At 35.0% G+C, this 27,834-nt stretch overlaps 8 protein-coding genes across 9 annotated transcripts; 4 read left to right on the top strand and 4 right to left on the bottom strand.

Moving 5' to 3' along the window:
• The first annotated feature begins 326 nt into the window (after positions 1-326).
• LOC103862606 lies at positions 327-4,328 on the top strand. 2 transcript variants are annotated; one of them, XM_033287739.1, is made up of 4 exons: positions 327-1,534; positions 2,250-2,329; positions 2,417-2,722; positions 2,812-4,328. In XM_033287739.1, exons 2-4 carry the CDS (start codon positions 2,252-2,254, stop codon positions 4,216-4,218), a joined length of 1,791 nt encoding a protein of 596 aa, XP_033143630.1. In that variant the 5' UTR covers positions 327-1,534; positions 2,250-2,251; the 3' UTR covers positions 4,219-4,328. The 2 variants fall into 2 exon arrangements, with proteins under 2 accessions (XP_033143630.1, XP_033143631.1); XM_033287740.1 differs by lacking the exon at positions 327-1,534 and having other exon boundaries at positions 1,720-2,329.
• LOC103873374 (protein ALP1-like) lies at positions 4,322-6,345 on the top strand. The gene has a single exon (XM_033287742.1). It carries the CDS (start codon positions 4,381-4,383, stop codon positions 5,692-5,694), a length of 1,314 nt encoding a protein of 437 aa, XP_033143633.1. The 5' UTR covers positions 4,322-4,380; the 3' UTR covers positions 5,695-6,345.
• Positions 6,346-7,372: 1,027 nt separating this feature from the next.
• On the top strand, positions 7,373-13,234 carry LOC103862605 (cytochrome P450 79B1). Its single transcript, XM_009140298.3, has 2 exons — positions 7,373-11,992; positions 12,409-13,234. Exons 1-2 carry the CDS (start codon positions 11,000-11,002, stop codon positions 13,039-13,041), a joined length of 1,626 nt encoding a protein of 541 aa, XP_009138546.1. The 5' UTR covers positions 7,373-10,999; the 3' UTR covers positions 13,042-13,234.
• Positions 13,235-13,470: 236 nt separating this feature from the next.
• Positions 13,471-15,674, top strand: LOC103862604 (lipase 3). The gene is made up of 4 exons (XM_009140297.3): positions 13,471-14,780; positions 15,005-15,097; positions 15,173-15,240; positions 15,315-15,674. The coding sequence occupies exons 1-4, from the start codon at positions 14,157-14,159 to the stop codon at positions 15,505-15,507; spliced, it is 978 nt and encodes a 325-aa protein (XP_009138545.1). The 5' UTR covers positions 13,471-14,156; the 3' UTR covers positions 15,508-15,674.
• LOC117132769 (ATP-dependent DNA helicase PIF1-like) lies at positions 15,605-23,116 on the bottom strand. The gene is made up of 2 exons (XM_033287731.1): positions 21,991-23,116; positions 15,605-21,884 (listed from the first exon to the last, which is right to left on the bottom strand). The coding sequence occupies exons 1-2, from the start codon at positions 23,069-23,071 to the stop codon at positions 21,292-21,294; spliced, it is 1,674 nt and encodes a 557-aa protein (XP_033143622.1). The 5' UTR covers positions 23,072-23,116; the 3' UTR covers positions 15,605-21,291.
• LOC117132768 lies at positions 23,034-24,083 on the bottom strand. The gene has a single exon (XM_033287730.1). The coding sequence runs from the start codon at positions 24,025-24,027 to the stop codon at positions 23,095-23,097; it is 933 nt and encodes a 310-aa protein (XP_033143621.1). The 5' UTR covers positions 24,028-24,083; the 3' UTR covers positions 23,034-23,094.
• Positions 24,084-24,586: 503 nt separating this feature from the next.
• Positions 24,587-25,682, bottom strand: LOC117132767. Its single transcript, XM_033287729.1, has one exon. It carries the CDS (start codon positions 25,646-25,648, stop codon positions 24,638-24,640), a length of 1,011 nt encoding a protein of 336 aa, XP_033143620.1. The 5' UTR covers positions 25,649-25,682; the 3' UTR covers positions 24,587-24,637.
• A 20-nt stretch (positions 25,683-25,702) lies between these two features.
• On the bottom strand, positions 25,703-27,377 carry LOC103862690. Its single transcript, XM_033287485.1, has 4 exons — positions 27,215-27,377; positions 26,610-27,095; positions 26,254-26,469; positions 25,703-26,145 (listed from the first exon to the last, which is right to left on the bottom strand). The coding sequence occupies exons 1-4, from the start codon at positions 27,375-27,377 to the stop codon at positions 25,703-25,705; spliced, it is 1,308 nt and encodes a 435-aa protein (XP_033143376.1).
• Between the last annotated feature and the right edge of the window lie 457 nt (positions 27,378-27,834).

Genomic DNA, 27,834 nt, shown 5'->3' with positions numbered 1-27,834 from the left:
AATCTGTAGAAGTCGATTTCTACGTGTTTTAGATTTATATTAATGTGTAGATTTTGATTTCTAAAGATTTTAGAACGATAGATTAAGCGCAGAATGTGTATTCTAAATATTTTTAGAATACTCCTATTTACGTAGATCACGTATTCTAAACATTGTAGATTCAATGAAAAAAGTGGATTTCGTTTTCTACTTCGTAGAATGTCATTTCTACTTTATTTAGAACATAATATGAAATTTATAATTTTAACTTTTTTATAACTGGAAAAAATATCACTAAGTTCATATAGGTATTTTATCAAAAGTTACTATTTTTCCAAATTTTTTTTGTTTGTAAAACTACTTATTAAATTTATTTTCAAAAATATTAAAGGATGTTATAGGAAAATATGACACAAAATATAGATTAGTCTAAAGGGACATAGTTACCAATTTTTTGCTCTAAAAAAACAGTTTTCCCAAAAATATTTGATAGTAATTGTCTTTTTCTAAATTGTAAACATAGGAAAATTGTAAAAGAGTGTTTAATAGTAATTTTCCTTTCTTCAAACCCTAAACAAAAATAAATTGTAGAATAATTATTTCAGTATTTTTATGAATAATCGACTTTTCTAATTAAATATTTAATTTTCTGTTTAAAAATCATAAACCAAAAGGAACTACAATTATTCACATATGTATTTTGGATTAAGCTCTCTCATATTTGGCCAGCAAACATAATAAGAGTAGAAGAAAAATAGTAGGTGAGTTTTTCTGCATGTTCTTTCATATCTTTGCGTGATCTTTTTTTTTGTCACATGTTGACGAAATAACTAGGTTTCCTGATCGTCACATTTTTTTTCTTCTTAAACTGATGTTGATTTTTTTGTTAGTCATAATTGTCGTTCTGATTTACGTTAGTTATTGCCACATTTATACTTTGGCGTTTGTACATATAGCTAAATAGATGTTACACAGTTATGTTGTTGTATAAAAAATCAATGTGACTATTATGCTTATATGTGTTTGTTCTTATCCAAAATATATATTGGTTATACTGCTGTAGTTAAGTTTATGTCAATGTCAATTTATTTATGAATAATAGACTTTTATATTTGGGTGAGCTTTTATGCATGTCCTTTCACATCTAAACTGATGTTCACATAGGCCTTGAGTGATAACTGTGGTCCCATAAACAGAAAGGGACGGGAGAGAAAGTGACACCATTCACTTTACTTTTCTTGTTTTGCGTTTTCTGAAATTAAAATAATAAAAAAATAAGATAGCATAGCATGTGATGTTGTCAGATATTAACCGCACCCTATCCACTCAGTCCCGCACTTTGCGTACAAAAGGAGTGGTTTATATGTGGTTTGTGACATTTTTTTTTTGATTTTTATTTTAAATACAACAGGAAATAAAAAAAATCTAGTCTATAAATAGAAGAAGTATGTTATCAGGTTACACACACTTCACTTCAATTATCATACTTCATATACAATCGCATTCTTTCCATTTCTGGTCCAAAAACGTTTTTTTGTTTTCAAACAAGAACAAGGTATGTTTTTTTCTACCTAGAAAATATTAGTTTGTAATTTGTATTATGTAAGCTATTAAAAGCATATAAATTATTCAGTGAAACTATTAAAGGTACCTAAACTAACTAAAGTACGTAAGTAAGTTAACTTTAATGTAACCATGTAAAATATTATTTTGTTAATTATAAGATGCAAAAATAAAATTAAATAATGATTATGTGCTTGAATAATGTTTAAAAATATTTTTTTCTGTTCGAGGATCCCTTTTGAATGAATAAATATATATTTTACTATTTAGTTAACCAAAAATTTTGTGAATGTATGTAAACTTTTTTTCCATAAATTAGTTGGTTACCTGAAATAATAAAAGTACGTAAACTAATAATGATACGTAAGTTAGTTAACTGAAAGTTTATTTCTGTATATAAATTATTTGTTATATATTAATGTAATTAATTTTACATCAACCAAAATAAGTTAAAGAGTTAATCATAAGCTGCATGTAATAAAATTGAATATTAGTATGTATTTGAAATATGTTTTAAATAAAAATTTTGTTCTGTTTGTGATTTAAGAAAGAAAAAAAATTTGTGTTGCAAACTTAATAAATATATGTTTTGAATATTTTAATTATATATATACATTATATTTTCTTTTATTCTTTTTTTATTAAAAATATGATTAATTATGAAACTCTATTATATTAATAATATTTGAATCATCTTTGAAATCTAGATATGTCAGGAAGACGTCATGGAAACACAAATCCTGTGGGACAAAGAAATTCAAATGTTCATAACGAAACTTCTTCACGAGTAAGAAATCTAATTTTATATTTATTGTATATTTTTTAATTATATAGTATCAGTCAAAATTATAAATTTCTTTTTTTTACTTTGTAGAACGCGTCGAGATTTAAGTGGACCTATGAACAAGAAAAAACATTGATTGAGTTGTATGATCAAGCAATTTCTATGAACGATTATACTCTTAAAGATCCTACGGTTCTTGGTAGAGAGCACATGGTCGACAATTTCAACCGTGCATTTAATTTGAATATAAATTATGCATTTTTCAAAAACAAACTTGATGATTTCAAAAAAGCATATAAGAAGTGGAAGTTTCTCATGACTTCTACTGGAATAACGGTTAATCCGGAAACGTCGATGATTTATGCATCAGATGAATGGTGGGAGGCCCGTGAATCGGTAATAATATTTATGGTTGTATTAACTAAATAATATAACAAATATAACCAACACATTTATGATTATTATATATGTTCAAATTTTATTAGGGATGCAAAATAACAAGATCTTTTAAAAGACAACCACCACCGTTTTGGGATGTGATGGTTCGATGTTTTGTGCTACACGATGTTTATTCGCAACCTCAACAGTCGTCACGCCAACGAAGACAACAAATATTGACTGAAGGAATAGAGGAAGATGACTTGTTTGATTTTTCAGACAATGATGGTGATGACATACCTCAACATAATGTTCCTCAAACCCAAGAAAATGAAGAAATATATCGTGTTAACCTCAATGCCGATACACTTCCTTCGCACGAATATACTCAAGAGTCAACTCGGCTTCCTTCTCGAAGAGGTGAAGAACGTACAAGACGTGGAGGTCGTTCAGAAAGAACTGGAGGACGTGGAAGCACTTCTCAAACGTCTGCTAGAAACTCAGGAACTAATGTTGGAAGTACTTCAAGAGGTCATCGAAGAAGACAATCATTCGAGACTACAATACAAGACACCATTAATGGATATAAAGAATTTCAACGACAAAGTCTACAACAGCTATGCCCAGGTGCTTTTGATAAGGATGATTACGATGAATTCAAAAAAGCAGAACAAATATTTCTTGCTTTGGAACTTCCCAAATTCACTAAATTTTACTGGGCTTGCATTAACGCACTTAAAGAACTGGTTTTTTGGCGAAAGTATTTCATTGATATAGCTCGAAGCAATGACGAAGATAAATTGCAACTACTAGAAGCTATGACTGGTGTATCACGAAATAATGAAGATGTGCCAAAACAATTGGGCTCTGGACAGTTATTTGGGAGTCCACATTCTGGAGGTTTATCATCTGGTAGTCCATCTTCAGTGGGTAATTGTTCAAGAGGAAACAATTTTCAAAACTTGGGTGCACCACCGACTACACAACAATGGGGTACACCTCCAAATGTGCAACACTGGGGAACACCACCAAATATGCGACACTGGGGAACACCACCAAATGTTCAATATTGGGGGACATCACCAAACGCTCAACCATGGGGTGTACCTCCAAATGGTCCAAGTTGGAACACACCTCCAAATGCTCAACAATGGAGTACGCCACCATATCCTCAACAATGGAACATTCCACAGAATTTTTATCATGGTCAGCAACCATCAAATGTTCAGCAAGCCGGCTCTTCTGGAACAACACCAACAAATGTTCACTACGGATTTACAGTTGGAAATCAAGGTGGAAGTCCACTGAATACACAACGAAATTATTCGGAAGGTGCAAGTATAGATTCTTCACCAAAGGTCCACCAATCACCATCAACTAGTATCGGTTTCACTAATTATTTTGAACCAGGAAACACATCACAAAGACCGAGACGTGGAGGTCTATTCAATATTTGGAGAACTACAGAAGAACCTAATGAAGAGAATCAAAGTGGTTCAGGAGACGAAGAGTAGCGATCTGATTGTCATGTTTATATATTATGATATAATGTTATTATTTTTATTGTGTGTTATAGGTTTTCATATGTTTTAAAATACTTTTATATTACTTTCTTGTGTTAATGGATTGTGATATTCTAATTTTCTAAAATATTTATATATTATTTTGGTGTGTTAATGCATTATTACTATTTTTATATATCTAATAAAATAAATTTTATGTTTATTAATTTGCAGGCATTTCGAATCTGTCAGTTGCGTTCACAAAACATCCAGACACTATCTTACGAAGAGAGAATTGAGTTGTGGAATTTAGAAAATGAGCAATTTGAGGAGTTAATAATTCAACCAACTTTGAGTTATTATGATCGATATTTTCATAGAGCACCTGCCCGGACAGACGGAGGTTTAGGGTGGAGAAATATGTGGTCTCGACTTCAAGAAGATGATGCTGCTTGTCTTCAACTCCTACGAATGTCGCTACCATGTTTCCGAACACTATGTAACATGCTACAAACGAATTATGGTCTGAAACCAACTTCAAATGTAAGCATTGAAGAAAGTGTGGCTATATTTTTGCGTATATGCGGGCACAATGAAGTTCAAAGAGATGTTGGGTTGAGATTTGGACGAAATCAAGAGACTGTGAAAAGAAAATTTAAAGAAGTTCTTAAAGCGACGGAATTACTTGCATGCGATTATATCAGAACTCCAACAAGACAAGAACTATACCGAATTCCTGAAAGACTTCAAGTACATCCAAAATATTATCCATTTTTTAGTGGATTTGTTGGAGCTATGGATGGGACTCATGTTTGCGTAAAAGTACCACCAGAATTACAAGGAATGTACTGGAATCGACACGATAATGCATCGTTGAATATTATGGCAATTTGTGATCTGAATATGCTATTCACATATATATGGAATGGAGCACCGGGATCTTGTCATGATACAGCCGTTCTCACAATAGCACAAGAAAGCGATCCTGAATTTCCTTTGCCTCCAATGGAAAAGTATTATGTCGTTGACTCGGGTTATCCAAATAGGCAAGGATTTTTGGCTCCATATAAGTCATCCCGAAACAACGTTGTCAGATATCATATGTCACAGTTCAACTATGGTCCTGCTCCACGGAATAAAGAAGAATTATTTAATCGATATCATGCGTCTCTACGTTCAGTTATCGAGAGAACTTTTGGAGTTTGGAAGAAAAAATGGAGGATTCTTTGTGATTTTCCAAGATATAGTATCAACATACAGCAGAGAGTGGTCATGGCTACAATGGGATTGCATAATTTTATAAAGATTTCAAACTTTTCAGATGCAGATTTTGCTGAAGTTATGGCAGAAACAGGAGGATTCAATACACAAGCAGAGACTGATTTTCATACCGATTTAGATGATGTAGAAACAATTGAAATGACAGATGGAGGACATATGACGCAAATAAGAGATAATATTGCAAATATGCTATGGGAAAATCAATAAAATAAACTTATTTTTTTATTGTAATTTATTTGTACTTTATAAAAAATGTAAAATACTTTATTGTCAAATAGAATTTTATTTTATATATTCAGTACTATTTAGTTTATAAACACCATTCAAGCATTTTGATATAAACTTTTACGTTTTCTATTTTAAATAATAAATTTAATTAATTTTATTAAATTTCTCTTATACAAACCGCAGTTAAACACCATTCAAACATTTGTCCCGCACTTTTTATTATTTTGGTCACCATTCACATATTTCTTAAACCGCTTCTATTAGATGAACCGCACTTGTCCCACAATATGCGTTTTTCTAACACAAACCGCTCTTAAACCGCACCGCACTAATCAATCCGCTTGTCCCGCACCGCCCAACCCGCTGTTACCATTCGGAGCCATAATTTACTTTCTGAGATAGACAACAAATTTTTCTTGCAAAACAATGCAGCTCCTATTGAATGCATTACAACGTATATATAGACAAGAATTATCTCATCTAAAAAGTAATGTTTACTCTGCGGTCTCCTCCTTTGGTCCCTACTCCTCCAGTTGAACAACACCTTTGGAGATCTATTTGGAAAGCCAAAACTACGCCGAAATTGCGTCATTTTCTTTGGCGTATACTATCAGGTGCTTTGGCGGTTAAAGATAGACTGCGCTCAAGAGGTATCAACATCGATGCGACATGCTCGTCATGTGGTAATGGTCGTGAAGATATCAACCATGTGCTTTTTCAATGTCGGTTTGCTCAGGATGTTTGGTCGCTCTCGGCGGTGCCTATGCCTCCATCAGGGTCTTGGTCTAACTCGGTCTTTCTAAATATCTATCATTTGGTGAAATGTAGCAAGGTGAATTCACTGACTCCAGAGTCAAGACTTGTGTTTCCTTGGCTCTTATGGCATATATGGAAAGCTAGAAATGCCTTTTGCTTCGAGTTCAAAAGAGTTGACCCTGCTATTATCTTGGATAAAGCTATCACGGAAGCGCAAATTTGGAGTGAGCTTCAGGCTCCCCCTCGATCAGAGATTGTGCATGCTCCAGAAATCACGGTTTGGTCTAGGCCTCCTGTTGATTGGACTAAATGCAACGTTGGGGCCTCATGGCAGAGTGGCTCTGTTAATAGTGGAGGTGCTTGGATCGCTCGTAACTCGGATGGTAAAGCTCTCCTCCATAGTAGAAGATCCTTCTCCAATGTTTCCAACCCACTGGAAGCAGATCTTTGCTCTCTCCTATGGTCTATTGAAGCAATGCGAAGCTTACGTATGAATAAAATTATCTTTGAGTCTTCATCAGTTTCACTCAGAGATGCCTTTCTTTATCCATCTTATGACTCTCCGACGTGGCCTTTGGTACTGAATATCCTCCACGCTCTTGATGGTTTTGGGGAATGGAGGGTGGAGCATGTGATCCCGGTAAGTAACAAAGTAGCATCCATGATTGCTTTAAGTGTTACTACGGATCTACACTACCAATCTTATGTGGCTTCAGGAGGCCCTTCTTGGTTACGTAATCTTTTAGAGCAAGAAGCGGCCAACCCTCTTTCTTAAACTATAGTCTTCACTCTCTATCTTGGGAGTTATGTCCTGCTGCACCACCTACTGGTGGCTTCTTTGTTTACATTTTACTGTCTTTTCCTTTGTTAGTCTGGTTGTTGAGGTTGTTTAACCTCTGTACTTTCCTTGAGGCTTGCCTCGGCTTGGGTCTTTGACTCTTACTTTTGAATATGAAATCCAGCGTTAAAAAAAAAAAAAAGTAATGTTTACTCCAAAGAATAAGGAATGAAAAGGTTGGTAAAGTGAATAATATGTTAATTTGCTTAGACGGTGAGCAAAAAGAATATTTGTGTTCTGATAGTATTGGTAACGACAAAGAAGAAATAAGAAATCAGCATATTCTGTATCCCATATATTTAAATACGTTAAATTTTTCAGGGATTCCAAATCACGAACTTGATCTCAAAATAGATATTCCAGTCATGTTATTAAAGCATTTAAATCAATGAAAGAATTTTGCAATGTAATACTAATAACCAGCCTAGACAACATGGTTACAGAAGCATAAATCCTAACTAAGATCAATAATCAACATATTCTTATTCCCAAAATAAGTCTCACACTAATAGATGCAAGATGGTCTCTCATGGACAATTGTATGCTTCACTATCAAAGAGTCACTATAACTGCATGACTCAATATTCTTCAAGTAGACACAAAACATATCAATAGTGTTCTACAAAATATTATATATCAAAAAATTTTCAATAATATATGATTTTTTTTTGTCATCAGCATAAACAGATTCATACAGACTCTGTGAACCAAACTGGGAGATTTCGATCCATGTGAACGACGAAAGACGGTTGCTTCCTGACACTACGTGCTAGGCTATCCGTCTTTGTATTTTGCGTTCTTGGCACATGGACAATCTCTGATCGGGAAAAACTTTCTTTCAGGACTTTAACATCACCTAAATAACTTACAAAAGCTGGACATTCTTCTAATTCCGAAACCATCTTCACTAATTGAGAACTATCCGTTGCAAATGTAACATGAAATTGACGTAAGTTCCTCATACATTCCATTGCGCAAAGTAATGCTTCCATCTCCACATGTAGAGGAGATAGACTAGCCCGAACATTCTTTGCCCCCATCAACCCCTCAAAACCTTCTTAAGTACTAAACCACCCCTGGCCGGAAAAACCACTATCCTCTTTCCAGGAACCATCAGTGAAGCACCATCTTCCTTGGATTAACGGTAATGCTGAACCCTCTGCATGTGGCCCTGATCTATGTTCCTTCACTATCTGCGCTTCAGCCCATAGTGTGGACTCTGTTTCTGCCAGTTTAATCGTATCCCTACGATCCATATCAAGATTACTAAATTTTTTATTATTCCTTCATTTCCAGATTTACCATAGAATCCATGCAAACTGATGATCATCTAGCTGCGGAGAAACTCTCCAGAAAAGATGATCCATATTTGTAAAAAGAGATCATGTTGGAAAGATAGCGGGATTTGATGGTATCTTGGATAGCGCCCAAACCTGTAGTGCTGGAGGATATTCAAAAAATACATGGTTAATATTGATTCCTCATCAGCGCCGCATCGTGCACAACATATATCACACCAGTTATCCCTTGCGCTTGCAGATAACCAGTTATCCCTCGCGCTTTCAATAATATATGATATATAGAAAGATGTTATAGTGTACACTATTGATGCTAAGGTAGAGTAGCATGAAACAAATTTGATGTTTACCAAGCAATATATTTTATATTTAGCTGAATATCTATCATACATATTTATTAGTGTCGTAAAATATCAATTTTGATTTTTTTTTTGAATTTTCTTACACAATATAAATAATATAGATAGTTTACACCAATTCTATATGTTTCAATTAACTACAATATTAAAAATAATTTAAAGTGAATTTTACAGAAAAAATAATATACTATTTTAAAACACCATGAATATTCAAGTAGAAAACTAATCAAAATTTATGTAGGAAAATTGATTATTATACTAAAATAAGTCTTACACCAATATATACTGAAAAATTCAAGAACTAATGCGAAAAATATTTTTATTCTTTTTATGTTTTTCGTAAAGTTCAAACATCAAATAAAACCCGTGCGAAACATGGGTCCATATCTAGTTTAATATAAAGATTTGTGAAAATAATTCTATCAAATCCTAAAATTGAGAATATTAGACAGGTGGTCATGTTTGAGAATATTAGACGTAGAATCTTATCCACAATTTGATATATATGTGTCGAAATTGACTACTCAGACCTGTTAGAAATAGATAAATGGGTTCAATTTATTGAACACAAACTACAAGAATAATGAACTGGTCTTGGTAAAACTTCACTGATTATAATTATATTTTATATTGGGTATTTCAGCTGAATATCTATCAATCTATACAACCATGTCAGTAATTAGGTTACGGACTCACTGATTATAATCATGAGTTTAAAATAGTATTTATCTAACTCTCGGACATGATTAACTCCGGTCTCTTAGTCGGGGTTTTTAACTCATGATTTGACACTTTTTATTACATTTTTCAGCTAAAAACAATTCTTATATCTCTTATTTAAAAACGGTTCTTAGTTTTTTTTAGTTAAAATTTTAAAAAAAGTTAAGAACCTCATCTTACCGGAAGCTAAGAACTCCAGAGACCGGAGTTAACTATGGTCTGACTGATCTTAGTTACTACTACGGTACTACCACCTTGAGATTTTTAGGTCACATCACAGTAGTGGACCTTAAATGGTGTCGCAACATGGAAACTACTAGCGGGGACCAAAAATAACGAAAGAATATTGACTAAGTTAGTAAAGCAACCATTTGAATCTTCCCACATTGATTCCAACTTTCACGAGGGTTTTTGGCAGGTGAAGTGGTGAACTCTTCCCAAAACAATATTGAATGGCTTTTTATATATTTGGTAAACCAATAGGCTACTTACATCACTGTACACGCTACAAAACTAATGGCACACATCAGTTTTATTGAAGAGGGGGAAAAACTAAAAAGTTGGGTTCAGCTTAGAAAAATATATGTAACACTGTTTCTCAAAGAAAAAAAATATATGTAAAACAACCTTGGTCGGTTTTTATTTGTGAATTAACACGATTAGTCAATATAAATATATGGACCAGATTATTTAGCTTATCGATTTGTATTAGTGTCATCATAACTATATCAGGTTATCACCATTCAATTTTCAAATTCGCGTATGTGTGTTCATTAATAAACGAATGAACCATAAGCTTCTAGGATCTAACTATTATTATAAGTTCGATAACTTATGTCACAGTTTGTTTCTGTTTAGGAGTTACATATATAACTCCAGCTCCTCAAATAATATCACAGAGGAATAATATATAACTTTAAGACTCACCTTGTTGTTCGACTGGTTTTTAGTTGCACATATAACACGAGGAAGTTTGGCAGGTCACCAATAAAAACAGTTAGAGTATTTAAATTCCCATCCAAAACTTTATAATTAAACAAACATTTTCTGATAAAATATAGACATTTGGAACTGTTAGAATCGTAATAATTTTCAAAAAATGGTGGTAGTACTCAAGATGGACCCGACTTACACCGCCCACCATTTTCCTCACCCCTTCCTATTTTCCAACACATACAGGGTATAATGGTCATTCATAGAAACCAAAATCATATAAATAGGAAGGTGCGGCCCTAATCCATGCAGAGAGAACAAGAAACACAACAAGCTTTTATTCTTCTTCTTTTCTCTCTCTTTATCCTCTGCCCAGAAACATGAACACTCTTACCTCAAACTCTTCGGATCTTACTTCCACTACTAGGCAAACATGGTCGTTCAGCAACATGTATCTCCTCACGACTCTTCAAGCCTTTGTGGCTATAACCTTAGTGATGCTTCTCAAGAAAATGATCACTAATCCTAATAAAAAGAAATTGTATCTCCCACCTGGACCTATCGGATGGCCCATCATCGGAATGATTCCAGCAATGCTAAAGAGCCGTCCAGTTTTCCGGTGGCTCCACAGCATCATGAAGCAGCTAAACACTGAGATAGCATGCGTGAGGTTAGGAAACACTAACGTAATCACCGTCACATGCCCTAAGATAGCACGTGAGGTACTCAAGCAACAAGACGCTCTCTTCGCCTCAAGACCTATGACTTACGCGCAAAACGTCCTCTCTAACGGATACAAAACTTGCGTGATCACTCCGTTCGGGGAACAATTCAAGAAAATGAGGAAAGTCGTGATGACGGAACTCGTTTGTCCGGCGAGACACAGATGGCTTCATCAGAAGAGGGCGGAAGAAAACGACCATTTAACCGCATGGGTATACAACATGGTTAAGAACTCGGGCTCAGTCGATTTCCGGTTTGTGACAAGGCATTACTGCGGAAATGCTATCAAAAAACTTATGTTCGGGACAAGAACGTTCTCTGAAAACACTGCAGCGGACGGTGGACCAACCGCCGAGGATTCCGATCATATGGATGCTATGTTTGAAGCATTAGGGTTTACGTTTGCTTTTTGTATATCTGATTATCTACCTATGCTCACGGGACTTGATCTTAACGGCCACGAGAAGATTATGAGAGATTCAAGTGCTATTATGGACAAGTATCACGATCCTATCATTGATGGAAGGATCAAAATGTGGAAAGAAGGAAAGAGAACTCAAATCGAGGATTTTCTAGATATTTTCATTTCGATCAAAGATGAAGAAGGCAACCCATTGCTTACCGCTGATGAAATCAAACCCACTATTAAGGTAATAATCACGTTACATATTTTTTTTTATATATAACACAAAGTTGCAATCAGAAAATACTTCTTAAAATACCATTTTATGTTTTTTTTTTTGATAAAAACCATTTTATGTTTCTTTTTTAATTATATATATATATATCAAATTTTACATTGCTCGTTACATAAATATTTTTGATTCTATCCATTTTTGTTAGACTTTTAATAACTAAAAAGTTATAGAAAATAACATTATTTTGGCCAAACCCCACAAAAACAAACTTTATGCAAATTGATTCTTAGTTGCAATATATTTATTTAGTGTATTTTTTTTTTCAAAGAACGAATAAGTGCTACTAGTATTTTTCATGCAATATTGTGTTTATTTACATGATAAAGAACCCCATTAACTAAAAAAACTTGTTTATTTATGATCATTAGGAACTTGTAATGGCGGCGCCAGACAATCCATCAAACGCCGTAGAATGGGCCATGGCGGAGATGGTAAACAAACCTGAGATACTCCGAAAGGCAATGGAAGAAATAGACAGAGTGGTCGGAAAAGAAAGAATTGTCCAAGAATCCGACATCCCAAAACTAAACAACGTCAAAGCTATTCTCCGTGAAGCTTTCCGTCTCCATCCTGTCGCCGCCTTTAACCTCCCACACGTGGCACTTTCCGACACAACCGTCGCCGGATATCACATCCCTAAGGGAAGTCAAGTACTTCTCAGTCGATATGGGCTGGGCCGTAACCCAAAAGTTTGGACCGACCCACTTAGCTTTAAACCGGAGAGACATCTCAATGAATGCTCAGAAGTTACTTTGACGGAGAACGATCTCCGTTTTATCTCGTTTAGCACCGGGAAAAGAGGTTGTGCTGCTCCGGCTTTAGGTACAGCGTTGACTACGATGATGCTCGCAAGACTTCTTCAAGGTTTCACTTGGAAGCTACCGGAGAATGAAACACGTGTTGAGTTAATGGAGTCTAGTCATGATATGTTTTTGGCTAAACCGTTGGTTATGGTAGGTGAGTTGAGATTGCCGGAGCATCTTTACCCGACGGTGAAGTAGAAACCACGGCGTATATATTTTTATATAGCTTCATGTAGTTATATAACCACTAAGTTTGGTCAATATCTCCGGTTACCAGAAGATAATCGGTTAATTTGTGGACAAACTTTTGTTTGGTTTTGGTTCCTTTGGAGACAATACTTGAATTGTGTCTCCTTGCGTTTTTTTTTTCAATAAAATTTGTTCTTTCTATCATAACTATCTAATAATTTACATTTATTTAAAATATAACATGTACTATTTGATAAATTTTAAAAACATTGGTGTTAAAAAAAACAATTGGTGTTCTCTCTGAAAGTAAAACATAATTCCAATATAGTCTGCATTTTTATTTAAATAAAATAGGGAGGAATAAGCGAAGTTATATATTTCAGAAAATTCTCATTATTCTAGGCCCATTGGAATAACGCAATGCTAATGTTGAAACGAGCCTGTCTCTTGTTCTTTAAGTTTAACACTTTAAGCTTCGCTGATTGTCATTTTAGAGTGATTTTCTGTTATCAGAGATTGAACCTTAGAATCTCTGCGTAAATATCATCAAAGGAGGAAGTACTGAAAACAATGCCGATTAAATATTTAGCAGAACAATACACAATTCATTAGTATTTTCTTCAGAACAATACATAGTTTTGTTATAAAAAAATGTTAAACAATTTTGTCATACAAAACAAAATATATTGCCAAGTGGTTTCCTGGACTTAAACCGCTAAATTTCAAAAATATCTGCCGGCCACACACCTACCGGTAACCAACATATTAAAAACTACTAGTCGACCACGACCACTTTCTTTTGGCTACTCTCTCAGACACTACTGACTGCTCTGAAAATTCAATCACGTAATAAGAATAAGAAAAAGATACCACACATCTTTTTTCTAGAATCGCATTCACTGTACAAGCAAAAAAAAAAACCTCAATCACATAACCTTTTTTTGTTTGCTTCTGAAAGGTAAGCGAATCATAACATGTCACGCAATCACTATCAATTTAAAACTGGTTTCTTAAAAATAATTGTTTAATCACTTCCTTTCTTTTTGTTTGTACTTCCATGTTTAGATTCTGTCTCTTTCTCTCTGCAACTCGCACAACACACAAGACAAGAGAGAAGAAAATCAATGGCTAGTTGCTTCAGCTACGTATCTTGCCGTAACAAATGTTACCAGTACAGCTTCTCTCGCGCCGGTCTCCGATCATCAACCTCCGATCTCGGCGACGGCACCGTTGTCCACTGCTGGATCCCGCAGACTCACGTCGACGCCAAACCCACGCTCCTCCTCCTCCACGGGATCGGAGCCAACGCCATGTGGCAGTGGGATCGGTTCATCGACCGGTTTATCCCCCGGTTCAACGTCTACGTGCCGGACCTCATCTTCTTCGGCGACTCGCACACGACTCGCCCCGACCGGTCCGAGTCGTTCCAGGCGAGCTGCGTCATGAAGGTGATGGACGCTCACGGCGTTGGGACCATGACGGTTGCTGGCCTCAGCTACGGAGGGTTCGTGGCCTACTCAATGGCGGCGCAGTTTAAGGAGAGGATAGATCGGGTGGTGCTAATATGCGCCGGGGTTGCTCTGGAGGAGAAAGACTTGGAGGATGGGATGTTTAAAGTGAAGAGCGCGGATGAGGCGGCAAACGTGTTGTTTCCTCAGTCTCCGTCGATGCTCCGGCGACTTCTCCAGTTATCTTTCTACAAACCTCCGGTTTGGATCCCTTCTTGCTTTGCCATGGACTACATTCATGTAAGTTTCCATAAATGTTCACTTACATTTTGGATACTTTGAAATGGTAATTATCCATTGTTTAGTTGTTAATTATAGATCCTGTGTGAAATAAAACTTTAGTCTCATTTTCATGGCCGGTCCTTGAGATTACCAGGGAAATGTTTTTTGGTAAAAGGTTATATAAAAACCCTATTTAGTTTCACACCCTACAAGACTAATATAGTAGCTTTCTTTGTTGAAAGGTGATGTGTAGAGATTATCTTCTAGAAAGAAAAGAACTTGTGGAAGCTCTACATAAAGGTAGAAGATTCGCTGATCTTCCCAAGATAGCACAGGTCTCTCATCTATCAATGCATCTTCAAATCTTGGTCTAATTTATCTCTATAATCACTGAATGTTCTAATTTATAGCCTACATTGATGATATGGGGAGAGGAAGATCAAGTATTCCCAGTGGAATTAGCACACAGATTGAAGAGGTTAGCCTATCTCATTCACCAAACCATCATTTACACACTTATATGATTAATTGCTTCCTTGTTCTTGGTTTCAGACATTTGGGGGAAAACAGAGCACAACTAGTGTTACTAAAGAAAACAGGACATGCGATTAATGAAGAGAGACCAAAGGAGATGTACAAACACATGAAGTCTTTTCTTTGCACAGACGCAATGATTCGTCCTAATGACAATGCTAAGAGACTCATGTTAACAAGCTTGATATCTCCTGTCAAGATCAACAAGTGACGTTATTGAAGGCCGCTCATCTTCTCCCTTAATCATGTCACCGAAGTGTTTTATTATCTCTGTTACTGTTAAGACATTGCTTCTTGTCGGAACTAAGAATACTTTTATATCAAGAAAGTAAAAAGATCGTCCTATAGTCTTTTACAAGGACAATACTTGGGTTCACACCTTCTAAACCAATTAAAATGCCATGTAAGATTAAGCAAAAAAAAATTAGAGAAAAAAAAGAAAAACAGTTGAAAAAATAAAAGACATCGGCTTCTTCTTCTCCATCTCCACATAAAAGATATAAAGCTTCAAATACAATTATATACCCTAAATCCAAACCAAAACTGTAAACCCTAAACTCAAACTCAATTATAAACTCTAAACCTAAATTCAGTTGTAAACTCTAATCCCAAACCTAAGACATCTAAATAAAGTTTAGAGTTTACGATTTGGGTTTAGAATTTAGGATTTAGAAATTGATGCAGATTATTGTTTGTCTATCTCATACGAGAACATGATTTGATTGGATTTTGAGAAGATAAAGTCGAAATTAGATTTGAAAGCACATAATTGGAGACTTAAACTTGACAAATAAAGCTTCACTAGGTAGTAACCCGCGCCTTGCGCGGGATGAGATGATTACATTTGGTTTTTGTGAGATTTAAAAACATTAAATCTTTCTAATTTGGATATTAGTTTGTTATGAATTGATAGTTTCGGGTGTTAATGAGGAGGATATAGATTGGCCATTTTATGTAGTAATTATATAAAAACTACAAAGAAGTCAGTAAGAATCAGGAAACTATTTTAAATCGAAAACCTCAATTCCATTATAATAAGTATGCAAATCTCATTCTTTCAAATACAAAGAATGGTCTAAATATAAATAGGTATTGTAAAAATAAATTGAAATGAAAAATATGATTGAATAACTTCTAGACTTCAGAAATCGATGCTTGGAATCCTACAATTAAAAAAATTCAAAAATATTAGGAATAACCAATGGATATATTTTATATATATTACTCATACAAAATAAAAAACTTTGAATGCTATGCTTACTGAGATTTGAAGAACTGAATCTCTGGGATGTCAGAATCAAACAAAATATCAGAACCACCTTTCATGTTTGTAACATAATTGAAACCACCTATAAAGTAATATTGACAATAAGAACACAAACCAAAAAATTCTGAATATAAAATTATAGGTACCAAATAAATATACTATACCTTCTCCCCACTCAATTCGCCATAACCTTAAAACAGTTACAACAACATCTGCAGTATTAGCACGCCAGAATGCATTTAAACGATGGGCTAGAGATCCATAAGCAACACACTGTATATGAGTGTACCTGATAATATCGGGAAAGTTATCAGTCAATATTACTTCTACAGCCATGGTCGTATTTAAAATTAACAGATGTATTAAATGAAAAGTAGAAACCCGAGATTTATTAAGGAGAACTCCAACGAATACATAATTGAGTTATAAATGTTGGCAGGTTGTGCTAGCTTAGTAGCTATAAGATCTCCTACACGCACTAATGCTCCACAAAGATCTACATAACAGTATTATTTTTTCAGAGTTTAGTAGCATTAGTTAATCAATCTAAGAAAGAGTACAGGATAGTTAACATACCGACGCAGTACATAGGATGATAAAGACCCCTCTTTATACCACGAAAGTTTGCACAGCATAGAAAGTTAGAAGCGTTCACTGGTTGTATCTTCCTAAACAAACTCGATTCATTGAACTTGATTGTGTATTTGTGCTTTGTCGTTCTATGCAACTCTAAAACTGTTCTTATGTCGAAATTGAGAATCTCAACCCAGTCATCTTCTTTCAACTCAATCTCTCTAGGTAGAGATAAAGCATAGTTTAAGCTTCCTTGTATTGTTACTCCCTGTTTAAAAAGAACAATAATTTAATTCACAAATTGTTTATAAATGTCATTTATAAGAGGTTGAACGAAATCTAAGAATACTTACATTCGAATCTCCTAAGGGCATCATTGAGTGATGATCTCTTCCAATTTTCGTATTCCATTTTTTGATTATCTTAACACGGATTGCAGGGAATGGAATCTTACTATGCAAATCACTCAAAGAGATGAAGTTGACCATGACGCAAATCACTATAAGACCAAATTAGTATGCTAATGTTTTTTTAGTTTGCTTAGGTTGCTTCACGCACATTTCATATATATATCTTTCGTCCGAACCCTAAAAGAGATTTAGTATGAGATTTAGTAAATATATTGGTAGGATCGGAACCGGTAATCTATATATTACATTCCTTCTGTTATTGATACCAAATTAATTATATATGCCATGTTTTGTATTCATAAATTTAGAAAATATGTTATGAATATTATCTTACTTCATAAAATAGGCGTGGGTTTGCTATTCAGGAAATAATTGTGGGACACGTCTGATCTTTACGTGCGATTGTAGACAGAAAAATTGGGGGACACGTCTAAATCCATATTAACTCAAAGTGTAAAACAATTACTTGGGGGACACGTCTAGACCTTTCTCATAATTAAAAGGAAAATTTTTTTCTCAAAGAATACGATCTCGGTTAATTTTGTAGAATAGTTGAGTCCAACAGAATTGATTTACTTGGTGAACAATTAACGCTCTATATGTAAGTTATGTATAACTTTTTAATAACTCTCATACATTACTATGGTTTACACTTTTACTTGATTGTACTTTTACAGGTCTTAATACATGGTCTACACTTTCAGGACTTGGTGCCAGTTAGAGAAACGGTTGAAACCATTATTATGTGTTACACTTTGAGTTGGGCCAAATTAATTATTAAGAGTATGGTAGTATGGTACACTATACTCAATTGAAACATTAAACCAAATTAAAGATACATGTCATTGTCGAATCATAACGAAATTATGTTCCTCCGCAAAATTTAACCGGCAAAAATGTATAAACCGAGTCATGAAAACCATGAGAAGCCATTATATCGCTATATTGTTAAGTTTGGGCGTATGGTCAAAAATTTTGGTAAGCAAGACCATAAAGGATTCAAATATTAATGTAATATTGCGATATATCTATCCAAATTAAGACAAAACAAATCCCAACTTAAAACCAATTGAATCTTATTGAAACGTCTAGAAAACAGAATGTTCGATCAAATTAAAAAAAAAACCAAACCAAAATTAAATTTGACATATAACTCCCATCCTTGAAACGTGAAAGGGTTGAACGATGTCGCTTTAAACTCAAACTGGATAGAATGGAATCCTGAAATTACTGATAGATTATTTACGTTAGAATTTAGTATATACAACATATGTTTAATAAAAAAAATGACATTCATATTTACACTCACATTGATTTGAAGTTCTGTATTTCAGGAATTTCAGAATCAAATAAAATATCCGAACATTCTTCAAAATATGTGAGATGGCTCAAGTGACCTATTAAAATAAATAATGAAGTTCCATAACAAATCTTTAAATTGTTGATCTATAAAAGCGTCTAAATTAAATAAAACTGACCTTCGCCCCACTCGATTCGCCATAGCTTTAATACACAAACAACAATCCTTTCAGTTGATGAAAACCAGTTTTCGTATAACTTCTCAGCTACATGTCCATAGGCAACACAGTTGATTTCATCAAAACTGCATAACATATGAATGCACGATGTCTTTAGAAATTTGGTGATAAACACTTTAAATGACAAAATTGAATAGGACTCACTCAAAATTTATGATGGAAAACAGAATTCGTCTTTGGTGTCCACCATTAATCTGGTTGGGATGCACTTGAATTATTTCTTCGAGAGGGCCTACATGAAACAAAGCTCCGCAAAGATCTAAAGACATACAAAAACGTGGATAAGAAGTTCATAGAGTATCGAGTATATATGCACATACGAAATATGGAAAAGAACAATTTAATAAAACTATTATAGGCTTTGACTGAAATTTCAACCCATACCAATACAGAACTTAGGATGCGATAAACCACGGATAATGGTTTCGTAATTCACACAGCTAAGGAAGTTAAACTGTATGATAGGATGAATCTTTGTTAACAATGCGTTTTGGGTGAGGATGATATGGTATTTGTTCCTTGTTGTGCGTATCAATCCAGAAGCATGAATTAGTTTAAAATCATAGATTTCAAACCAATCACCTTCGTTCAGATTTACTCCACACGGCAATGTAACACCCCAAGGTATAGTTGCTTCGATGGTTGTACCCTGATGTAATAGATGAAACGATATATTAGAATTATATATGAGAAAGTATAATCGATTTATTAAAATATATGTTTCTTACATGTTCATCTCCAATAACCAAACATGTCCTGGGTCGATTAGAACCAATGGAAGCCTTCCATGTTCTGACTATCTTCACACGAATAGCCGGCTGGTTTTTACTTGGAACCAATGCAGACAAACATGTGTATGTCGACATCAATGAGCGAAGGTAATAAGTTTCAGCCTGGTTATTGTACCAGTTTACAAATTTACTATCGATTAACTAATATAGTACCGAAGATACCATAAACACACATAGGTTACTTGGGATGCAAATTTTCTGTGATTATTGACCGACGACCATAATATAGAAACATATATATATATATATATATATATATATATATATATATATATATATATATATAATTTCATTAATATATTAGACATTCGGGATAGCTAAGTATATTAAGTTTCTAAATAATCTATGTTCAATATTATATACTATGATCTTTGCCTTAACTGTAGTTTTTATTAAACTTATGATACCATGTGAGAGAAAGGAAACAACTAAATGTGAAAGTTTACTTCGTATTCAAGATTTTGCGAATATTTCACATTAATATTTATATAGAAACACTATATATCCCCTACATAAATTCGGAAACAAACGAATTACAGTCTTTCTAACAAAAAAAAAAAACATTATATACTCGGCTCTTTGTGAAAAATGTTTCTCTTTATATTGACTTTAAGAGAAATCAGAGGGAAGTTCATATAAGTTTAATTGTCTAACTGTGATTATACATGTTTTTATGATATAACATAAACAGTCTATATCATAAGGATCCCAAAATTTTTAATGATTGAAACTATATAAATGCAATCGTAAAAATTCGTGAGGCTTGGAAAACAGTATATATCATATACACTTGAATGATATATGAAATTTGATTTTTGTGTGCGTCTATGTTATTTTTATGATTACACACTTAGGAAATACGACTAAAGGCTCATGAGATGCCTTTTTCTTAAAAAAAAACCCAACATGAGAGGCTCAGACGCATAATAGTCCGTATTATGCAACATAGATAAGTCTTAAACGGAACCGAACTTTTTAAAAAACTTCCTCTAATAAACTTTGGTATATGAAAAAATGTCTACTAAAACACATGAGTACACAGAGATCCTGCAATCTTGAAATTACTGAAAAGGAGTTGTATAAATGGTATACATAGCAGCTTGAAGAGTACATGGGATTTTCATGGCAAAATTTCAGTTGGTTTGCCTGCAAATTGTGTAGCACTTGAGTTGTCGATAGGTAGTTAACCCTCCAATTACTTATGTTAACCGTTTGCTTTAAAATATGAGTAATTACTATATAAAAGTACGAAATCGGCATACCTTCCACGTAAAAACACTTCTTCTTGCACAAACTTGCCAGACAACCTCTGTTAATTAAACATAATTTAGTATAAGCAACATAAACAATAAATCAAAAGATTTAAGACTTCTCGTAAGAATATATAATACCATAATCAACACAGCAAATACTTACTTATATGTCTTTTTCTTCAAACAAATTCTGAAAAACTTCTTTGTAAACGACATTCATGGTTGACCTCTGTGGCTTCCCAACTTTGTCTGTAATTAAAATCTTTAACCCTTTCCTGGATTTCACTCTAGACACAGCCACATACAACTGCCCATGCGAGAATACGGGTCTAGGTAGAAACAAACCAACTGTGGCTAGTGTTTGACCTTGACTTTTATTAATTGTCATGGCAAAAGCAACTTTCAAAGGAAATTGCCTACGCCTCATTTTGAAGGGAAGCTTAGAATCTGTAGGTGTAATGAGCATACGATGTAAGAAGACCCTCTCACCAGCTCTAGTTCCTGTTATCACCTTAGCTTCGAGAAGATGATTACCAACTTGGGTAATTTGCAACCTCGTACCGTTGCACAAACCTTCGGTAGTATCAAGATTCCTTAATAACATAACCGGTGTACCAATCCTCAGTCGTAAAGAATGATTAGGTAACCCTGATGTTTTGATACTATTAAGAAATTCAGGTGTAAATACCGAGTCATCTTTAGATTTCGTATCAGCAGGATCAATACTATCTGAACTCAGATAAATTCTCTCCTCCCCTGCATAAATCATAAGCTAATATCATAGAGTTTCTTCCAAGAAACAATTTTTTAAAAAATCCGGTTAAAGAGTAGAAGTAAAAGAGCAGATACAATAAGATATTACCAGTTAGGTGATCAAGCATGTAGTTGTTGATGACATCAACATCTTCGTTAGTTGGAGACAGGATTGCTCGCTCTCGAAAAAATATTGGGTCTTTTGAGTCTTTGAAAGTTGTCCCATAAACCTCTGAAACTATAGCCTCAATAGGATCATCACATTGAGTTATCAAAATATCCTCCGGAATGTCAATCATAGTTTCTCCACTGTTTGGCTCATTAATCTTTCCATCTCCTACATCCAAAATCCATTTTGAAAATTCTGCAATCTCCTCAGCTGCACTATTATCCTGTTCTGAAAAGAGTCTCATATTTTTGGTTAGCTGCAAAACTTTGCAGTATTTCCACAAATATGAAGAGTTAAGAGAAGCCATAACTATATCAGCTCGGTTTCCTTTTGGAATAACTGGTAGTATTTGTCTGAAATCACCTCCAAATACTACAACTTTACCACCGAAAGGAGTTTCATCTGTAGTCTGCATAATGTCACAGAGACTACGATCTAAAGCTTCAAAGCAATGTTTACTCATCATAGGTGCTTCGTCCCAGATTATCAGAGAAGCTTTAGATATTAATTCTGCCTGATCACTACCTGGTTGGATCTTGCACGTCGAGAATTCATCAGGGTTAATAGGAATGCTAAATCTGGAATGAGCAGTTCTTCCTCCAGGTAATAGTAAAGCTGCAATTCCGCTAGAAGCAACATTGAGAACAATATCACCTCTTGAACGAATAGCAGCTGAAAGAAGATTCCAGATAAACGTTTTCCCGGTTCCTCCATATCCATAAACAAAATAGACCCCTCCTGATGACGTATTGACAGAGGCCATAATTTCTTCGTAAACACTCCTCTGCTCATCTGTTAATTGTGCAAAAAGTTCCTGGTGTCTTAAGCGCAACTCTTCCTGCGGGTAATTCAACTCATCTTGGAGAAGCTGATTATCATGTGATTGTTGATCATTATCAATTGGCTGCGGCATCGTCGTCCATCGTTCCAATGATGTATTTTTTTTCCGCAACAACTTATCTATCATGAGCAATGTCTTATTCTCAATCTGTTCTTCCGTCAAGATGAAATCTGCAATCATGTGACGACTCAGTAAATTAGGTGTTAGTGATATACGTTTATTTTTTCTTTGTCAAAATATTTAAGAAACATACTTGGATTTCGCCGCTTTTTACGTTCTAGGTATAGAACGTCTTCGGACAAAATGTCTTTAGTTGAATCCCAAACCAATTTTGGCGTGGATAAGCTTTCAGATATTAACATTTGTGCAAAGAGATTGCGAACATAACTTCCTGTTGCCCAGAAACTACACTCTTTTAGACCTTCGATATATTCTTTGTCATCATCCAACAAACCAAGCTTATAACATGCATCCTCATAACTTGGGCAAAGAATTCCATCTACTGTCTTGATGTCATCATAAGACCTTGGACCTTTAACCTTATTAATCAATACCCTCAGATAATAAAGTGCTCCCGCACTTGGAGAAACTGGTGTTAACCTTCCAATAGCAATGCCTTTTTTGCATATTTTCCAAACACTTGCCTTCGCATCGTATATGAATTTTGTTGGAAGTTCGGCATACGTGAGAAGTCTAGCTTCGGGATATTTCTCGCAACAATCAAACCAAGCTAAGAACATCGTCTTTGCTGTCTTAACCCGAGCCATAACCGTGTCAACTGTATCACCCTGCCTATAAATGACGGGTTGATCTCCTTCTAGGTGAAACGTAAGTTTCTCAACAGGTGTAGATCGGTAATGAGTTGGAAAGGCAAAAATTCTCCATGTTGATTCGCAAGCAGAAATGTATCTACACATGCAAGAAAAGAATAAACTGAATTTAAAACTCTTATGCTTATAATCAGTTAACCTTAAACAGTATATTGTAGAACATGCTCGGCTGACGTTGGTATAAAGTACAATACATAAATGCATAAAGAAAAATATTTCAAGAGAGCAATGTATTTTACCTTGCATCAAAATACTTTTTAATTTCATCAACGGTTTCTTCCTCCCCAACCTCGGCTGTGTTGACATTTACTCCAGAATTGATATTAGCTGGGTTTCCTTCTGATCCCATTGAAGCAATATTAGATTTCTGAGTTACTGTTGCAGTTACACAATCATGTCCTTTGTTGATGTACTTAAATAAGTACTTAATCGATCGGGACTGGTTACACCACTCGACATTAATATGAGCATTGTATCCAAGGAGCAGGTCTTTGTTATAAGGAACTACAAACCTGTTATCACACTGAATTCCTCTTTTCTCAATAAAAGCACCATTTTCTCTTCGCCGGTATACAGGATAGCCTTGTGAATCTACTGTTGTTTTCTCCACATTCTTCCTAGGAAAAAAATTCGAACACTTCCCATCTTGCATGCACGGAGAATTCTTGTTTACAGGTCCACATGGACCATGAATCATAGTATCTCTCACGATTTCATACAATCTAGGTTCTGCGCTTTTATCCGGAATCTCGGCTGATATGATGCGATCAATGTCCTCAGCACATGGAAATTTGTCTTTAGCATCCATGAATAACAAAATGTGGGCATGTGGAAGCCCTCTTTTTTGAAACTCGATCGTATAAATAGCTGAAAAAAAAGACATAAATCTTTAACACCTTGCGGACACATTTATAATTTAACAGTAAAGATCAATATAAATACAAATTAGACCCAAATCAAAATACATACCAGACACTGTTTTTCCAAGCAAGTGCTTCTTAGTTAGATCATACATCAAGCTATCAAGCTTAATTTTGAATAATCTGCAACAGAGATCTGGTCTGTCCTCAGCTCTCAGGTTATACTTTGAAAAATATCTTGTCAACTCTGGCCATTTAGGGTTACATGTGAAGGTGATAAATAAATCAGGAAACCCATAATATTTGCATATAGTCATTGCGTCCACATACATCTGATGCATGTACCGAGGACCACCTGTGAAAGATGAGGGTATGATGATACGGTTTCCTTCAATAGGAAGCGAAGAAAATCCCTGATTTGCAGCCGCCACGAACTTACTGAAGTTCAAAGACCGTAGATTAGCCTGATTTTTCCTTATGTAACGAAGCCTATGAGTTTCGATCATTGTGTAAGCGTCGACCAAAAACTGCTGCAGTAAGCGCCTTGAAAGAAGAAGTACTTGAGAACCAAGCTTACGGATTTGAATCCGATATGCAAAAAATTCTCGCATAGTTATATTCGGTTTCTTATTTTTGGTGTTTCCTGTAAAACCATGTTTGATCCCCAATCGAAATCCATCTTCTCCATACGGGAAAATAAGAGGATATTGAAGTGGTAGATAGCAAGGATGCAACTCATTGATCCTTTTGAGCTTTCCTGAATTTTTCTCCAAAATTATATCCCTTTTATCCATATTAAGTCGGAAATCTCCAACAACTAACGCAGCAACCTCAGACGAAGTTGGGAGATTGTAAACTCGACCATCCTTCTGGCGGTTATGGATTAGAACCAGAGATAAATCTTGACTTTCGACTTCATCATTGAATCTTTCCATGGCATTCCGGAACGTCTTCACATGAACATTACACTCTCTTAACATCTTCATAATAGACTCCAGCAAATCTTCTCTAATTTTACTTCTCTCTGAATTCCCACTGTAAATTAATAGAAGAAAAAAACGCAACATTTAGAAAACATATATCTTTCAGGTATGGACAGGACAACGAAACTGTTTTCATATTTACCTCAAAGCTGAAATTCTATTCTGAACCTCATTCTCAGTATCATGTATGTATAACTGAGAGAACTTGGCTTTTTCATTAGCCTTTGGTTTCATATTCCCAATCAAATGATAATTCTCACCGTGTAGTTTAAAAACTTTAGGACCTTTTCCACGGTTTACCGAGTTATCAATTTTTCCTCCAAGTGAGGTAAATGAAAACATCATGTTGAGCGGTCTAATATTATCACGGAAATGTTTACTGATAACATCCTCGTTGGTTAAAAGGGCTTGTAGAAACTCCGGAGGTTCCTTCAATAGTGGAAGTTTAACTTTTCCCCTCATACAGCACATAGTGAAGACAGGTGTTTTAGTTTTCCGATTCCTACTTATTCGCTCATTCAACCAAAATAGTGCTCCACAAACTGGACATTCATTTTCTATGTCACCGTCATCTTTGTACCCTGTCCAAAAGAGTAACAATAAAAAATACCAAGTTTTAGAAAGTAATAATCAAAAATTAATTATCTTCTTACGAAGACGATATAATCAATATGTATATTAAATTGTACCTTCTATGCGACCTGTCGAGGAAGCAGACTTAGTTCTTTTACGTTTGTTTCTGGTATCAGAAACAATCATTCCCAAAGATGCAGGTGCATCATTAATGAACTCCTCTTGCTGTTCCTCAACTATTTGAATATCATCTTCACTCTCTGTTTCTGAATTAAAATGATAATCATTTTCGCCAGTGGTTGTATCTACACCCCAGATGTCGTCACAGCTTTCTGAATAGAAGCATCCAAATGACATTAGTTTTGACTAACGATTATAATTAGTCATTACCGTTGTCTCTCTTTTTTTACGTTTACTCAATATATCCTCATAGGTTACAACAAAAAAATAGACACTTTTCTATAACACCAACCTTCAGAGTCTGAGTCAATTGATGAGATAGCCGAATTCCCGGTACCATTCATTTGCCTAATGTTCATAGGACTGACATCAGTTGTTTCCTTCTGCGTATGTAGACCCCCCACTACACTACTATGTGTCATCACTGATTGAAGCAATTGGGTAAATGTTGTTTGGTTGGGTAAATAGCTGGTCGGATGCACTTGAGGACTGACATGGTTTGAAGTACCCACGCTGTTATGCACAAATGGTCGTGTATAAGAATCAGGGGTGAAAACCCTATTCTGTGTAACCATTGACTGCAGTAGGTTTGTGAAACTCTCTGTGCCGGGTAAAGAAACGGCAGGATGAGCTGGTGGAATGCCATTGGAATTAAATTTAACATTCTTTTGCTCCAATGGTTGGCCTGATATATGGCCTTTTTGGCTGGTAAACTCTTGTTCATATGTCCTCTTATTTGGCTCCCTTCCATAAAGTTCAACTGAAGAAATGGCAATATCTAGTAATACAAAACTTTTAGATTAATACAGGTACATAATATTCATTATAATATATGACTTCGAAAGTATAACCTTTCAAATCAATGTATTTATCTATATGACGTTTCGACCAGTGTACCTGTTGCAGCATCTGTTGAAGATACTGGCTGATTCTCAGATTGTTTTGCGTGGTCAGTAGGACTATCTCCGCGTTGACATTTTCTCTTTTGGCACAACATGTTAAGCCGGTGAGATCTAGCATCTTTTTGCATTTTGACGTTGCACAGATCATCTTTTGTCATACTCGAGGACTGGTTAGTAATAGACAAAGGTTGCTTTTTCTCTCGCAAGATGTTAAACCGTTCTGTCCTTGCATTTCTTTGTGCAACCTGATTGCCTGCGACAAATAAAGTTTGGTAAAATAGTAATAATAAAGTTCAACGAAAAAATGGTTCCCGTCTTTCATACCTTTTTCCAGTCTTTGAGACTTCTTTAGTAGCAGCTGTTTCCATCAAATTTCTTTCGTCCACCAAATGGTCAATCGTTTGTGCCTGTCCATCTTTTTGCACGCTCCCTAGGAAATTAGCTATGTCCCTCAAAACATGTGTGTTGGATATCACATCTCGTGGTTTTGAAAACATATCAGCTTCACCTAACGTATCCTGTTCTTGAAGCGATGGCCCTTCACTCTTATTTCTTTCTGAAAGATACAAAGGCGTTAGGCTATATGACCGAACTGACGTACCTTGCTTCTGTCGT

Source organism: Brassica rapa, chromosome A03, assembly GCF_000309985.2.
Source record: "Brassica rapa cultivar Chiifu-401-42 chromosome A03, CAAS_Brap_v3.01, whole genome shotgun sequence".
Classification (NCBI taxonomy): domain Eukaryota; kingdom Viridiplantae; phylum Streptophyta; class Magnoliopsida; order Brassicales; family Brassicaceae; genus Brassica; species Brassica rapa.
Note: the sequence above shows the minus strand (reverse complement) of the source record. Positions and strands in the feature narration are given on the sequence as shown.

Coding starts and splice junctions, on each gene's coding strand:
- LOC103862690 (XM_033287485.1), bottom strand. CDS start 27,377: ATGACAAAAGATGATCTGTGCAACGTCAAAATGCAAAAAGATGCTAGA. Junction 27,096..27,214: donor TTCAACAGATGCTGCAACAG/GTACACTGGTCG, acceptor TTGTATTACTAG/ATATTGCCATTTCTTCAGTT. Junction 26,146..26,253: donor CTCGACAGGTCGCATAGAAG/GTACAATTTAAT, acceptor TCTTTTGGACAG/GGTACAAAGATGACGGTGAC.
- LOC103862606 (XM_033287739.1), top strand. CDS start 2,252: ATGTCAGGAAGACGTCATGGAAACACAAATCCTGTGGGACAAAGAAAT. Junction 2,330..2,416: donor ATAACGAAACTTCTTCACGA/GTAAGAAATCTA, acceptor TTTACTTTGTAG/AACGCGTCGAGATTTAAGTG. Junction 2,723..2,811: donor GGTGGGAGGCCCGTGAATCG/GTAATAATATTT, acceptor AAATTTTATTAG/GGATGCAAAATAACAAGATC.
- LOC103862604 (XM_009140297.3), top strand. CDS start 14,157: ATGGCTAGTTGCTTCAGCTACGTATCTTGCCGTAACAAATGTTACCAG. Junction 15,098..15,172: donor ATCTTCCCAAGATAGCACAG/GTCTCTCATCTA, acceptor TCTAATTTATAG/CCTACATTGATGATATGGGG. Junction 15,241..15,314: donor TTAGCACACAGATTGAAGAG/GTTAGCCTATCT, acceptor TCTTGGTTTCAG/ACATTTGGGGGAAAACAGAG.
- LOC103873374 (XM_033287742.1), top strand. CDS start 4,381: ATGCATTATTACTATTTTTATATATCTAATAAAATAAATTTTATGTTT.
- LOC103862605 (XM_009140298.3), top strand. CDS start 11,000: ATGAACACTCTTACCTCAAACTCTTCGGATCTTACTTCCACTACTAGG. Junction 11,993..12,408: donor AAATCAAACCCACTATTAAG/GTAATAATCACG, acceptor TATGATCATTAG/GAACTTGTAATGGCGGCGCC.
- LOC117132768 (XM_033287730.1), bottom strand. CDS start 24,027: ATGTCAACACAGCCGAGGTTGGGGAGGAAGAAACCGTTGATGAAATTA.
- LOC117132767 (XM_033287729.1), bottom strand. CDS start 25,648: ATGTTGCGTTTTTTTCTTCTATTAATTTACAGTGGGAATTCAGAGAGA.
- LOC117132769 (XM_033287731.1), bottom strand. CDS start 23,071: ATGATTGCAGATTTCATCTTGACGGAAGAACAGATTGAGAATAAGACA. Junction 21,885..21,990: donor CATGCTTGATCACCTAACTG/GTAATATCTTAT, acceptor TGATTTATGCAG/GGGAGGAGAGAATTTATCTG.